Raw genomic sequence first — 16,402 nt, 5'->3', positions numbered from 1 at the left:
TCCTCGCTTCTTATTCTTTTTTCTTCTTCTTAAACCATCCTCTGTAATCCCTCTTGACGCTGCGGACCTGCACTGAATCAGGTTGTGTGGCCTTACGGGTTTGGCGCTTTGGTTTAGGGTTTCGGTTTCTCCAGGTTATCTTCAGTTTCCGTTTTCAGCCTTACTCTGACTTCTTCAGGTAGCCCTTATTGGTCTGAGTGCCAACAGCTGACATTGACTTGGATCTTTTCTTTTTCTTAACCACTCGTATGTAGGCTGCAATGACGACCGACTGTTTCATGGGCCGGTCTTGTGTGGCAGTCTCTCGCTAAGTGTCTGCGTTGATCGTGTCCTTCGTTTCTCGTCCAACGTTCACCCATAGACCGAACACACTCTTTCTCTTTCATGACGACTGATTGGTCTCTCATAACCGCCCATCAGTTTCTCAACGATCATAATCCTGAGAATATGAACGAGAGTGTCGTCCAATTTCCATGTCGTCGCGCACATAAATTGTCGAGGCTACAGATTCTGCGTAAGATCCTTTCCTGCCACGCCTCCGGTAGAGAGACGAACGGGATCATGCATAGAGAGACTGACGAGAGGCTGACCGCAGTGAGAGCTGCAGAAAACAAAATAAAGAAATGACATCAACAGCAGGGTCTACAGACTTAATATCAGGTTTGTAGATGCACGGTTATAACACGAACCTCTGGGGCCCACATGATATCACTTAGTTATAAGCATGGCTTCATTTACATACTAAAGACAGCTTACTGAGTGAAATTTGAATGTATGCATTGTTTTGCTATATATGTGTTTTACTGTATTAATTGACAATGAAATATTTACGGCAGATTCCAGAAACAATGTACGAGTGGCTCTGATTTCTCGAAACAAAAGGTAACGAACTTTTAACAAAACTCTAATGTTACTTTCTTATTTAAAGATTGTTTTACTTATGGGTAACCCTTTTTACAGTTATATTTAGAAATCACAGTTAGGATCAATCTTGAAACTGCCTTATGGCTGAATTGTCACTTTTAGTAGTTTTTGGTCTTACAATATGTAATATACATACTGATATTCTGTGTTTTGCATATTTACAGACTTATCTGCCCTTGTAGGTATAGATATTTATTGTGACGTCATATGTTTTACAAGCGTAACGTCAGAGAAAACAACGTGAATTAACGCTCATAAAATAATAACCTCACAATGGATACCTACCCGCAAGGGAGCTAACTCTGTAATATTAAAAAATGGAACACTTACGAGGCAGTGACTCCAAGTCACACATGCTGGTCGGTGTTCCTGGTCTCTCGAGTCCTCATATTCTCCGTCACTTCTACCTTCACTTTTTCTCCTACGATGACCAAACCCATCGCTTCGATTACCAAGGCGTGGCGATTTCTGGGCCCGTTTACTAGCCCTTGCTGTGTTTTTCTGAAAGTTTCCAGATGTGGGTTCATAGTCCTCCAGCTTCATGTCCTTTTTGTTCCCCTTTTTCTTGTTTTTTATCTGGTTTTAGGGAATGTTTAGTATTAGCTTTAGTATCTGGCCTACTGGCAGTTGTCTCTGTAGAGGAGGGACCACTCTCCTCTCTCATCGCACTAGCGTTAGCCATCTGATTAAACTCCTCTTCCGAAGAGGAAGCTGTCCGATATGCCCTAAACGAATACTGGCATGATTTCGCCTCTTATTTGTGGGAGATTTGTTAACAGGAACAATAGGAAGTGGAGGGGCAGAGTCACGAGAGACCCCAGATGAATTGACGGATGATGTTGACGAAATCCTTTTTTCTCTTTCGTCGGCGTCCCTGTTGTTAGATGATTTTGATGCTTTAAATTTCGGATTAGTTGATAATGCTGATAAAAATGGCGATTTAGGAGGTCTTTTCATATCTATCTGTTTTATCATAAGTGTCATCATCATCTTGAAAATGGTTTCTGAATTCCATTGTCCTCCGGCTTTGTACTGGAGTGGAAGTTTAGAGTCTTAGCACGCGGGCTGCTCGAGCCATTGTTCTCCGATAGTAACTTTGTTTTTTGCCCTCGGTGAGGACTCATGTGTGTAGCCATTTTGTACGGCATCGTTTGTAAAACCCTACGGATGAGTGCTGGTCTCCCTTGCTGATCCAATGGCTTTTTTTGTCCTGTTAGCCTTATAACAGGATTTTAGCCTTCTGAGCACGTCGGTGACAGCACAGGTCAACCTTCAAGATGGCCACCACAAGCAGCAATGACGAAGACACCAGACACAATCCCCACGATAAGGCCAACCTGATGATGGATTGGAGTTGTCCCCAGGTATAATCGGGTACAGCTGAAAGTATCAAAAGTTATAACGGATTCTTTTAAAATATGTGATTCTGTTAAGTGTCAGTTGTTCTGTTAAAATGTGTCATGATTTTGTTAAAATGTCAGGGTTTTCTTAAAGTGCCAGGGTTTCTGTAAAATATCAAATTGTTATACTCTGTAACAGGAGATCTATTCCTGTCTTTGCATATTACAGAGTTACCTCCCTTGTGAGAAAAGTATGATATCAATGTTAAGCTTGCAAACACAAACCATGACCATCACAATCGAATGCCTACCTGCAAGTGGCAGATAACTCTGAAATATGCAAATAACAGAACTGGGATCTTAATAATCCACATCTGATAATGATCTGATAGATCTTTCCACTGCTTTCTCCTTACCTTCCTTCTTATATTAAAACATGATCCTACCGTAATGATTAAGAAACTATAAATCTTCAAACAAATTTTTCAAAATTCAATATGGCTGTGTAATCTGCCCATTATGGCACATGCTACTTAAGTCCTTGGGAAACCAGGATTTAAATAATTTTGTACAATTCTGTCCTTTCTTGAGAAAATGGCGACAACAAACTTAAATTATTAAAATCCAAAATGGCTACTAATAATACATTAGACCAATATGGCTTGAATAGTAGGCATAAAATTCCAGTGATCTCGTTCTGTGCATTCTGAGAACAAATAGCAATAACAAATTTAATTGTTAAAATCCAAGATGGCTACTTAGCTGTCATCCATTTTTGTTTTCAGGTTGGTCCAAAAATGTATTAGGCACCTCTCAAACAGGTAAGAAGAGCCACAAAAGAAAATTGACTGAATGGATATATTCCAAAAAATAAAAAATCTGTGGAGTTTCCTTACGTTTGGTACTGGTGAGCAGAAACTGGAACTTGTAGGAAGAGACCTGGGGTCCTCGTAAAAAGTTAACAGTAATCTGCCGCATATTGGTGTAGATCTTCCCTGGGTTTCTGGTGCCACATCGAAATGTCTCCTACAACACAAAGAGTCGCTTTTGTACCAAAGAAACCAGATATTAAATCATTTTACCAAGGATCAACCTAGGCTTTTAAGAACTAATTTTTTTTAAATTGGGAAAACGTTGGACGACAATTTGGGGAATTGGACTATTCTTATTTTGGGGAAAAAAACAACATGACAATAGGAAAAAATTCTAGCCAAAATCTCATTGGAAAGGGGTTTGAATATCTACTCCTGAGCGAGACCCTAGATTAAGCTCTGCTAATACAGGGGTTTTCGAGATCCCAAAACCTTCCGTTAATTATGACGTCATCATTTTGACGTGATTCTTGTGACGTCATAAACCACCGGGAGGGAGGGATTAATCGATGATAAATAGTACTTAACCCCACGTCGTTTTGGGATCTCAAAACTCCCGTATTAAATCTGTCCCAATATGACAATGTACTATGTTATCAGTGTGTTTGTAAATGATATTTTCTATGTCAAAAATTGTGACATTATCAGTGCCTCAAAGTAGCACTTGGGAATGACTACCAATTGGCGAGTGACCTCTAAATTTTACTCGCCAAATGTTGTCAAGAGAAATTTATAAGATTCATATATTGATTTGATGTGTGTTAAGAGCTTTATTGAGACACCTTACACTATTGAGCAAGCAGATACACATGTACAAGTATTAAAAACATGAAAAACATAATTTTGTGTTGGTCAAAACTCTTTTTATTCAACAACTGCAATGTCCCACTAAAACAGCCTCTGTACTTCAGCTTCCTTTTTGTTTTAAAACCTTTTTTCAATCTGTTTAAATTTTATATACGGTAATATAAGTAATTTATATATAAATGTATAGTAATTATCAATATATCTCAAATTTATTCAGTTACTAATTCATATCGCGCCGATTAGGGTTATTATATTTTATTTAAAATTGAATAAATTGGGCCTAATATCTCAGGCAGTAATGTACAAGCTTCCAAGAGTCCGTTTTTTCGTTGCATATGTCTACCAGCGGCTTTGGAATTTAGTTGTGGCTTGGCGATTCTATACATGTATGCATTGACGAACTTTATGTGCATATCTTGCAATGTTTTTGCAACACATTGTTTGCGTTGTTTGAAAGTTGTGTCCGACTGTACTTTCGTTTGAACTTGAAGCGATAAACAATATCATGAATGTCTTACTGTCTTTCTGTGTCACACAAGCGTCTGTCTCTTTCGTAACAATCAGTAGTTGGACACAAAGTCTGTTTTGCCGGCCATTGATCAATTAATAACCTGTTTACACATCTTTCAGAACATCGTACCTTCGTCATGTCTTGGCCACAACATTCGTTCAGCCATGTCGAAGCGTTTGCTTCCTGTTGATGTATTGGCTTCAGTCCCTTTTTTCACATGAATCCAGAGTCAAAACTGCCATTGTTCTCTGTTTGTTTTGACTTTTTAAAGCCAAAACAAGTCAGGGGGATTTGCCCCGGCCTTTTTGCCGCCATATTGCTACTGATACATGAGGTAGGGTCATCAAGACGCTTTACAGCAGGCAGTGATTATGCTTTTAAGCGCTTTTCTTACACAGATTAGATATGTGTAACTATTAAAAGAACCGAACACATAAAATAAATCTGGAAATATTAAGGAATTTTTTACTCGCCGTTTGGCGATACATTGTTAATTTTAACTCGCCTTTGGGAATATTTACTCGCATATGCGAGTAAATTTCTCTCAACTTTGAGGCCTGATTATTCAAATCAATGACATTGCAATCTTGTTTTAAAACTTTTAGCAGATATAACTTAAAGACATGACAGCATGTATACATACTACGTCTGAGCCGTAGATAAAATTCAACGTAATGGAACAGTCGATGAGATTCAGAATGGTAATGTCGATGGTGAGGATGTGTTCGGGGTTGGTCGCCCGGAAAACAATGCTACATGGGTTCGGTACCGGTGTGGTGGTAAGAACGCCTCCATTTACAACTACGGGGGCTCCCTCTGGCACATCCAAGAAACCAGCATAATCACACTTCTCCATATCATCTACAATAAAGATTGGAAATATAATTTACTCTTTCACCCCTATGAAACTTTAGTAGACTCTTCCATGCATTGATCTGGATGTGTCCATTACAGTCAACAGTAATAATGGTAAAAGTGATATTGAAATACATGTATACAATTATCCTCTTATTGTGTACCGGAGAAGTGTATTTGTTTTGTTGTATTAATTCAATATTTCATGCCCTTAATTTTGATAAACTGTTTAATTCCTTTTCTCGATCGAGAACCAGTATTGATACACATGATTGGTCATGTTGTACAATCCTATATAATGACACCAGATGGTATTCAGCAAAACAAGTCAATCATAAATATACTATTTTGGACAATTCTGATGTATACGTCCCTTACAGCCTGATGGACAAAATGTTTTGATTGGCTGTGAACTTACATATGACTTGTCCAATCCTAATCCCTCTCTATTCTGGCACAATTGTATGGCATTTTCCTTCTAAACATACTTAATTAAATACTGTTTAATTAAGAAACCTAGCTAAACCAAATATGCTTACATATCCGGTTTGGACACTCAGTTACACTGTATTTGCCCAAGTGTACTTACATGTGGCAGCGTATGTGCCCTCCATTAGCAGGAGGGCACAAACACACAACAGGATTCTATCCCACCCCATCAGGTGATATCAGGTAGAGTCATTCTGCTTCTTACTCTATAACTGTAAATAGAAACAGAAATGCATGTATATTAATTACCTGTGTGAAATTAATATCCTAACTGACAAATCAATGATTTCGTTACTAGATAAATTTAGGGGCCTAGCCTGTATATACCTTTTTAATTGAGAAAAATCTTGGAAAAACTTTATTTTTTCTATCTAGAAATACATATGTGTACAATCAAACTTGTCCTAGCGACCACCTCTGTATAAAGATATGTTTAATAAGATAACTGCCTTACCAAGACCAATTCCCAATCTGTTTAATAAACCACTATCCCACCTGTTTAATAAGACCACTGCCCCGTCTGTTTAATAAGACCACTACCCTGTCTGTTAAATAAGACCACTACCCCACCTGTTTAATAAGATCACTGCCCCGTCTGTTTAATAAGACCACTGCCCCGTCTGTTTAATAAGACCACTTCCCCACCTGTTTAATAAGACCACTGCCCCACCTGTTTAATAAGACCACTGCCCCGTCTGTTTAATAAGACCACTACCCCACCTGTTTAATAAGACCACTGCCCCGTCTGTTTAATAAGACCACTACCCCACCTGTTTAATAAGACCACTGCCCCGTCTGTTTAATAAGACCACTGCCCCGTCTGTTTAATAAGACCACTGCCCCACCTGTTTAATAAGACCACTGCCCCAACTGTTTAATAAGACCACTACCCCACCTGTTTAATAAGACCACTGCCCCGTCTGTTTAATAAGACCACTGCCCCGTCTGTTTAATAAGACCACTACCCCACCTGTTTAATAAGACCACTGCCCCGTCTGTTTAATAAGACCACTACCCCACCTGTTTAATAAGACCACTGCCCCACCTGTTTAATAAGACCACTGCCCCACCTGTTTAATAAGACCACTGCCCCGTCTGTTTAATAAGACCACTACCCCACCTGTTTAATAAGACCACTACCCCATCTGTTTAATAAGACCACTGCCCCGTCTGTTTAATAAGACCGTCTGTTTAATAAGACCACTACCCCACCTGTTTAATAAGACCACTACCCCACCTGTTTAATAAGACCACTGCCCCAACTGTTTAATAAGACCACTACCCCACCTGTTTAATAAGACCACTACCCCACCTGTTTAATAAGACCACTACCCCACCTGTTTAATAAGACCACTGCCCCACCTGTTTAATAAGACCACTGCCCCGTCTGTTTAATAAGACCACTGCCCCGTCTGTTTAATAAGACCACTGCCCCGTCTGTTTAATAAGACCACTGCCCCACCTGTTTAATAAGACCACTATCCCACCTGTTTAATAAGACCACTACCCCACCTGTTTAATAAGACCACTGCCCCGTCTGTTTAATAAGACCACTGCCCCGTTTGTTTAATAAGACCACTCCCGTCTGTTTAATAAGACCACTGTTTAATAAGACCACTACCCACCTGTTTAATAAGACCACTACCCCACCTGTTTAATAAGACCACTGCCCCGTCTGTTTAATAAGACCACGCCCCACTTGTTTAATAAGATCACTACCCCACCTGTTTAATAAGACCACTCCCACTGTTTAATAAGACCACTGCCCGTCTGTTTAATAAGACCACTACCCCACCTGTTTAATAAGATCACTGCCCCGTCTGTTTAATAAGACCACTGCCCCTCTGTTTAATAAGACCACTACCCCCCCTGTTTAATAAGACCACTACCCCGTCTGTTTAATAAGATCCACTACCCCACCTGTTTAATAAGACCACTGCCCCCACGTCTGTTTAATAAGACCACTGCCCCGTCTGTTTAATAAGACCACTACCCCACCTGTTTAATAAGACCACTACCCCATCTGTTTAATAAGACCACTGCCCCACCTGTTTAATAAGACCACTACCCCACCTGTTTAATAAGACCACTACCCCACCTGTTTAATAAGACCACTACCCCAACTGTTTAATAAGACCACTACCCCGTCTGTTTAATAAGACCACTGCCCCGTCTGTTTAATAAGACCACTGCCCCAACTGTTTAATAAGACCACTACCCCACCTGTTTAATAAGACCACTGCCCCGTCTGTTTAATAAGACCACTACCCCACCTGTTTAATAAGACCACTGCCCCGTCTGTTTAATAAGACCACTGCCCCGTCTGTTTAATAAGACCACTGCCCCGTCTGTTTAATAAGACCACTGCCCCGTCTGTTTAATAAGACCACTGCCCCACCTGTTTAATAAGACCACTGCCCCAACTGTTTAATAAGACCACTACCCCACCTGTTTAATAAGACCACTACCCACCTGTTTAATAAGACCACTACCCCACCTGTTTAATAAGACCACTACCCCCACCTGTTTAATAAGACCACCCACTGTTTAATAAGACCACTCCCACTGTTTAATAAGACCACTACCCCCTACCTGTTTAATAAGACCACTGCCCCGTCTGTTTAATAAGACCACTACCCCACCTGTTTAATAAGACCACTACCCCACCTGTTTAATAAGACCACTACCCCACCTGTTTAATAAGACCACTGCCCCACCTGTTTAATAAGACCACTACCCCACCTGTTTAATAAGACCACTGCCCCGTCTGTTTAATAAGACCACTACCCCGTCTGTTTAATAAGACCACTACCCCACCTGTTTAATAAGACCACTGCCCCGTCTGTTTAATAAGACCACTGCCCCGTCTGTTTAATAAGACCACTGCCCCACAACTGTTTAATAAGACCACTACCCCTGTTTAATAAGACCACTGCCCCCACCTGTTTAATAAGACCACTGCCCCAACTGTTTAATAAGACCACTAATAAGACCACTGCCCCGTCTGTTTAATAAGACCACTGCCCCGTCTGTTTAATAAGACCACTACCCCGTCTGTTTAATAAGACCACTGCCCCCACTGTTTAATAAGACCACTGCCCCCCGTCTGTTTAATAAACCCTACCACCCTCTGTTTAATAAGACCACTACCCCACTGTTTAATAAGACCACTACCCCACTGTTTAATAAGACCACTACCCCACTGTTTAATAAGACCACTACCCCACTGTTTAATAAGACACTACCCACTGTTAATAAGACACTCCCACTGTTTAATAAGACCACTACCCCACTGTTTAATAAGACCACTCCCCACTGTTTAATAAGACCACTACCCCACTGTTTAATAAGACCACTGCCCCGTCTGTTTAATAAGACCACTACCCCACTGTTTAATAAGACCACTCCCCACTGTTTAATAAGACCACTACCCCACCTGTTTAATAAGACCACTACCCCACCTGTTTAATAAGACCACTGCCCCGTCTGTTTAATAAGACCACTGCCCCGTCTGTTTAATAAGACCACTACCCCACCTGTTTAATAAGACCACTGCCCCACCTGTTTAATAAGACCACTGCCCCACCTGTTTAATAAGACCACTACCCCACCTGTTTAATAAGACCACTGCCCCGTCTGTTTAATAAGACCACTGCCCCGTCTGTTTAATAAGACCACTGCCCCGTCTGTTTAATAAGACCACTGCCCCGCCTGTTTAATAAGACCACTGCCCCACCTGTTTAATAAGACCACTACCCCGTCTGTTTAATAAGACCACTGCCCCGTCTGTTTAATAAGACCACTGCCCCGTCTGTTTAATAAGACCACTGCCCCGTCTGTTTAATAAGACCACTACCCCACCTGTTTAATAAGACCACTGCCCCGTCTGTTTAATAAGACCACTGCCCCACCTGTTTAATAAGACCACTACCCCGTCTGTTTAATAAGACCACTACCCCGTCTGTTTAATAAGACCACTGCCCCGTCTGTTTAATAAGACCACTGCCCCGTCTGTTTAATAAGACCACTTTCCTTTGTCCTTTTACTGGTCTTTATAGACAGGTTTGTCCGTAGATATATATAAAAGACTTTTTAAACTAAACTCTTTCTTGTATTTACATGAAAATGAGAAAATACAGCAAACAATTTCTAGGGGGATAGACCTTTAATCTACCCTAAATGTATGATATATATCATAACAAGCCAAAAATGGACACCTTGGTCAGACAGCCCCCCCCCCCCCCCCCCCCCCATCCAAATCCAAATACATGTACACCACTCGGACTCCTCTTTAGAAAGTTGAACATACCGTTGTTAATTACGCACATTGATATAAAATTAATGAATGGCATACTGGCTGAAATGTTATAATTTCTTTTTGAACCCAGGTCCTCCAAACACTAGCTGCCATATGCATACTTATAGCATACTGTGATGGCTGGTGAGAGCAGTGAAAGTCGATAATATATGACCTCGACGACAGGTAACAGATGATCATGACTTAACAATTATTTTTAGGCACATTTGGGGCCAAATACAGGCCCCTTCCCCTAGAGAAATTTCGCTATATTTTCCCGGGTTTTTTTTAACAAAGATTTCTTTAGTAAAGAAAAAATCTTTAAAACATACAATAACTTAAGAAAAATACAATGTAAAAATTGAAAAGGTACAGTCCCTGAAATTATTGAGTAAGAAAATCACTGCATAAACTTCATACTAGCTGTACAAATGAAAGTGCATGTGGTCATTAAACATCTCATGTGATGTACACTGTAGCATAAATATATGTTAATATGTTGATATAAACAAAGATTTCAATATTCTGAGCATTACATTCACATTGCATGAGCCAATAATATAGTTGAAGTATTTTTAGAATACTCCTAAGATTAACCACACCATTAATATCATCGCCGAGCTTATTATGGCACAGATCTAGATATGTCAATCATATAGAAATATATTCATATTTAATAGCTAGAACAGATTTGAAAGTAAGTTATATAAACGACCGAAATATAAAAATGGTAAATCTCTACCAAAACCCCTCTTCATCTGTTCATGATCGCGAAGGGATTCGACAGATTTGCTTTTTGACAGTGAAGATCATGAACGTACACCGAACAGGTTAGAATGTAGACGGTGGGCCTAGATCTTAATCTCAAAGGATAAGCTCACATGTATATTTTGTGATTTACATATATATTTGTATAAGATTTATCCACATTTTCATCTAACATTACGGATATATTTGAATGCATGAAATTCTAAACTAGACTTCCGGTTGTTTGAAAACATAAATCCCACAAGGATTTATATTGGGAAATAAACCTTTGTGTAATTACAGGTGGTTAAAGCACACCAGGTAATTATCGGTAATTAATTGTATAAATTATACTTTCTTACATAATCTCATAAAGTATTATTGGTTCGGATTATCTAAACAAAGATCTACCATACCTGTTTATATTATTGTTCGATCAACGACGCCATTTTGGATTCACGCTAATTGTGTCATCTTACCTGAGGCAGAAGGTAAACTAGTCGATAAGACAGGTGAGTTTGGTAAGTCATAGGAAATGCTATTGTAACTAGTAGCAGGTAAATGTTAGTGGAAAGAAGTAAAACGTCTATATACAAATAAACATATGTTTATCGAATATATCTTTAATGATATTGCTTTTTAATGTTTAACTTACATATTTTCATATTGTGATTATCGGTTAGTCATGTCTTTCGGACGCTTTTCTGAGGACAGTCACACCTACGCGTCGTCATAAGGGATGATAAGAAATATGGAAAACCAAGCTTTTAATGGCACAATATAAAACGATCAAAAACCAATTTGTGTATCGTATTGTTAAGTTTACCTTTACATATATCAATAAATTCAATCCTGAAGTAAGTGTCGAGCTTTTACTGCAAAACTGGAGGTTTTAGTGGGCTCGAATTTACATCTACATGTATGCAATCCATGTACATTTGTTCTCCTCTGCTTCCTATTATATATAGAGTATCTTGAAATTGCTGTAATTAGGGATTTGATTCCAATGTTATAAAAGCCCCCCTCCCTCCCGTGTTGTAATTAATTACCTCGGGTCCTATCATCGAGAAATTCGACTCAATGAATCCGAAAGTTTGACTAGTTATTCAAAATAGTTTAGAATTTGATGCACTTTGTTTTTCTATATTTTGTTCCATCGCAAGGACATACTACATTTATTTATTCTATATATAAAAAAATCTTAAGACTTCGATAATTCAAGGCCTTTCTGCTTTCACAGGCGTCTTCAGGCGGATCAAGTTTTTTTCTTTCTTTTCTGGTATATTGTATGCATATACATAACATTGTAGAATTCTTAATAAATATACATTGTATACTCATTAAGGCGCAGCAATTAGCGTATTTACATGTAAATAATGATATGTATATTCATATAATTAGTACCCTATTAGGTAAATGATGGGTGCTAGGTGACAGTTAGAATTACGTATACAGATAAAGTTTGCTGAACTCGAAGTGCTCCCTCCTGGTCAAATCAAATGAAGATAAATATAGAGATTGATGACATTTAGGTACACTCTAGATTTCTTGATCAGGGTTTGTACGTAAGTTGCTTAGATCTAAACGGTAGAATCTATACGGATTCTGTACCGTTGCTTGCAGTGATTAATGCCATTTAGGTTTATAAGGCGAGCAAGAGGTTGCTATAGTTGTGTTGATATTTGGAGTTATGTTGTTGAGATCGAAATGCTGCCATTTCCGGTACAATATGTATAGTTATCAAGTACGCTCATATAGATCTAAGCAACTCGACATTATGTCGACATCACATCGGAAGATGTCGACATAAACAGAAGAATATGTCGACTTACCACATGACATGCACACATAATGATTCCAATAAAAATATGTAGAAAGTCGGTAACTCGGCGATTAATCGTGTTTATACGGAAACGTATATGGACCTCTACTTGTACATGTGGTAAGTCGACATATTCTTCTGTTTATGTCGACATCTTCCTATATGATGTCGACCTAATGCCTTAATTTAATATATAGACATTATGAAGTCGTAAGTCGGCAAATAGATGGCAAAAATATGCCACCATAGTTTTCAAATAAAATAAACTTAACTTGAGATTTACTTCCGAAATCTTTCACTAAATAAGTCCTACAACTTGGTTCCTAAATTTTTTTCCCCAATAGAGTCAAGAACCCTTTTAATCTCTCTGCTGTGTACACTTTTAATGAGGACTATTGTGATATCTGCCCTATATATGGCTTCTTTGGGAAAGCTGAAGAAATTTAATAGTTTACATGATTTATCAAATTTTCTGTAATGATGGCGCTCCAGTGAAAAATTTGCTTCAACATTGATCCTCTTTTACCTGACATCGATGTCAAACTTCTTGTGGTTTCTATTATTAAAAATATTTGTCTTTTGGAACTTTCCTTTTATCCAAAGATTGCTGGAATACAGACTCTGATCACAGGGATCTGGGAATAAGTTACAGTTTGTATAATCATGGACCCACCAGAGTGCCTTAATACCATTTTAAGACGTTTTAGAGGTCTAGATCAAAATTGGTAAAAATGATACTCTACATAGTACTGTACTTAAATAATATTATGTAGAGAATTGTTTGGGTTTCTAGACAATTCAGTCAATGAAACGGAGGAATCACCATTGGTTAAGGTTTTAGTTATGAATTCCTGTTATCCTAATTACCAGTACTAATTTTTACCTTTAATTATTATATAATAATTAACTGTTATAACGGTACTGGACAATCACTGGACACAACATCTGCCTCCATATAAAACAAGCTTTGCTATTCTCATCCAGCTAGCTCTTTTATGTAAAGGACCAACAAACATGTCTACTGTGGAGAAGTGGAAGGAATGAGGAGGGCACCAAAAAATAGGCGAAAATTATGACAATTAATTTGCATAATAATGATGTCCAATAAAAACTGAACATACATGTACCTAAACACATGACCACTGACCATGGGCAAAACAAACTTGCTTCCGTATACCACTTCCAGACTAAACTGAACAATAACAAACATATATATACATAATTATACATTTTGAGCAGCCCAAAATACCACTATCATTTGGGCCATTTTTGGCCGCCAAATCGACCAATTTTTTAAACGAAGTATTAAGAAATAAAATTATTGTATTTGAAATATTTAGCAAATCCCTGATTTAATTATAATAAGTGTTTTCTAATTTACGCAGCTCTACGTTTCCATGATAACCATCCGAAATATGCATAAAAATTAAATGAATTTGAAAATTTTGTCATATTTGCCATTTTTTTTGTCCAAAAAACAATAGAGCAATCTTAAACACACTGAACATTTATTCCGAATATGAATGCGCTCTATGGTTTCTAGATGATAAACTTAGCAAAAAATGGCCAAAATTGACCTAATTTCCACATTGTCATAATTTTTGCATATTAAGGATGGTCACCATAGCAACTACGGCTGCAATGATATATAACAATCATAGCTTTTCTATTAAAGATGTATTCGACATTTGAAATTCAAAAATTTATTTACTAAGTAACAGGTTTGAAAATTTGATGGATTTGGGGCCAAAAACTGCCCAAACCATACATAGTCCTTTGTTTTTTATAAAACTTTTATTAGAATTTCAGGGTTGCAAGGTCAAGGTCACTGTTGCTATTAATAGAAATTCAGAATGCTTGTGGAATTTGCTGTTATGAAAGTATTCTTACCAAGTTAGGTGGACCATCCTCTCCCCATGGGTGATTCTAGTGGGTTTTGGTGCAAATCCATTCAATATTTGATGAAAATTAGTAATTTAACTGAAATATAGACGGTACAGCATGGGATGAGCTTATCGTATCAAATATTGCCAGGTGAGCTAAAAATAAGTTTTGATCTGAATCTCCAGAAAAATTATTTCGATACAATTTGTAGATCAAGCTGATTTAATTAAATGTGTAAATTAATGAAGAACCATCATAGTTATTGTAGAGAAAATAGCGACACAGTTTGGTTTTGAAGCAATTAGTTTTAATATTTAAACAATACTGAAAAATTAATAGGATACAATTAGTTCTAATATAAAGATGAACAAACATGCGAATGAAAATATATAATCTGTGTACATATAAAGTTACATAACTATACAATTATTGTGACACAACAGAACATCATACAGCATTAACACAATCCACCGTAGCCCAAATCATTGATCATCAGGGCAACAGTAGTCCTGATCAAAGGTCGCCATGGCAACAATAGCCTGATTAATGCAGGTTGCCATGATCAAACAGTAGACCTGATCAAAGCAGGTCACCATGGCAACAATAGCCTTGATCATAGCAGATCACCATGGCAACAGTAGTCTGGATTATAGCAGGTCGCCATGGCAACCATAGTCCTGATCATAGCAGGTCACCATGGCAACAAAAACCTGATTAATGTAGGTTACCATGACAACATTAGCCCTGATTAATACAGGTTACCATAACAACAATAGCCTTGATCAAAGCAGGTTGCCATGACAACAAAAGCCTTGACCAAAGCAGGGTACCATGGCAACAGTAAACTAATTTTTTGTAAAGGGACACTAAGAGTAGTTACAAAACAGGTAGAGATGTACAGGTAGGTATGGCAAGTATTGTAATCAGGATTTAGTTTTACAGGTAAATGAGGATATCATGGCCGCGACTTCAGAAAAGAGGCAAAAGAGGCCTGTATCACTCCCTACATTAGGATCTCTGAAGATTCTGAAGCACACCTGAATCTTTTGAGGTAGAGACCAAATTAAACAGAATTGAAACAGAATATAAAGCTTGCTGCTAAAAATACAGGCAGAATTGGTTCAGGTCCCAGCATCATGAAACAGGCTAAGTAAAAGCAGTCTTATGTTCAAGCTTAGCCAATCACAGATGGAGTTACAAAAGTTATTTTTGATTGGATAAGCAAAAACTTGAGTCTAAGATTGATTCATGATTCTGAAGCCTGGTTATAATACCGGAGCATTAGAGCATTGAAGTTGAAAGGAATTATTGGATCTCTATGGACCTGAGTTTGAATTCATGAGTAAGAAATCAGGGACAAAAAAGGTTGAAAACTTGAAAACTATAGTCAGCAACAGCGTTGTTTATAAGGAGCATGTTCCTTATAACAAATAAAAAGTTTTATCTTTTAACAAATACATGTATTAAAATCTTTATTCACATAACTATGATCCATATTAAAATATAATTATACTAATATCAAGCACATAATTCAACATAATTATGAACAAAACAAGAAGGGCACATGATAATTTGTATAGCCCTGCAGTGTGTGTACTCTGGTGTTGATGATATTCTTCAATTATAGTCCAAAGTTCACAGCAAAAGAATACACGTTTCTCCAACTAAATCCTAAGGTTCAAAAGAATAATGTAATTTCACATGTTCCCTTAGTAGATGCTATATGGTAGCATGGAATTAAAAAGAATACACGCATTTCCAACTATTGTATTTGATATTTCAAAGATTATAGCAAAAGAATATATGTATTTAACATGGTCCCTTATTGGATGCTATTGAGTAGCAGAATAGTGA

At 37.9% G+C, this 16,402-nt stretch overlaps 1 protein-coding gene across 1 annotated transcript; it reads right to left on the bottom strand.

The window, feature by feature from the left end:
- Positions 1-559: 559 nt before the first annotated feature.
- On the bottom strand, positions 560-11,352 carry LOC138334635 (uncharacterized). The gene is made up of 7 exons (XM_069283272.1): positions 11,259-11,352; positions 5,899-6,010; positions 5,098-5,315; positions 3,161-3,290; positions 2,195-2,304; positions 1,255-1,500; positions 560-601 (listed from the first exon to the last, which is right to left on the bottom strand). Exons 2-7 carry the CDS (start codon positions 5,966-5,968, stop codon positions 560-562), a joined length of 816 nt encoding a protein of 271 aa, XP_069139373.1. The 5' UTR covers positions 5,969-6,010; positions 11,259-11,352.
- Between the last annotated feature and the right edge of the window lie 5,050 nt (positions 11,353-16,402).

This window comes from Argopecten irradians, chromosome 11 (genome assembly GCF_041381155.1).
Source record: "Argopecten irradians isolate NY chromosome 11, Ai_NY, whole genome shotgun sequence".
NCBI classification, from domain to species: domain Eukaryota; kingdom Metazoa; phylum Mollusca; class Bivalvia; order Pectinida; family Pectinidae; genus Argopecten; species Argopecten irradians.
The sequence above is the reverse complement of the archived record's forward strand: the minus strand, read 5'-3'. Positions and strand labels throughout refer to the sequence as shown.

Bases quoted from the DNA above. Each gene is read 5' to 3' on its own strand.
- LOC138334635 (XM_069283272.1), bottom strand. From the start codon at position 5,968: ATGGGGTGGGATAGAATCCTGTTGTGTGTTTGTGCCCTCCTGCTAATG. The intron at 5,316-5,898 runs GTAAGTACACTT...TCTTTATTGTAG, and splicing joins GGGCACATACGCTGCCACAT to ATGATATGGAGAAGTGTGAT. The intron at 3,291-5,097 runs GTATGTATACAT...TTTGTGTTGTAG, and splicing joins TTATCTACGGCTCAGACGTA to GAGACATTTCGATGTGGCAC.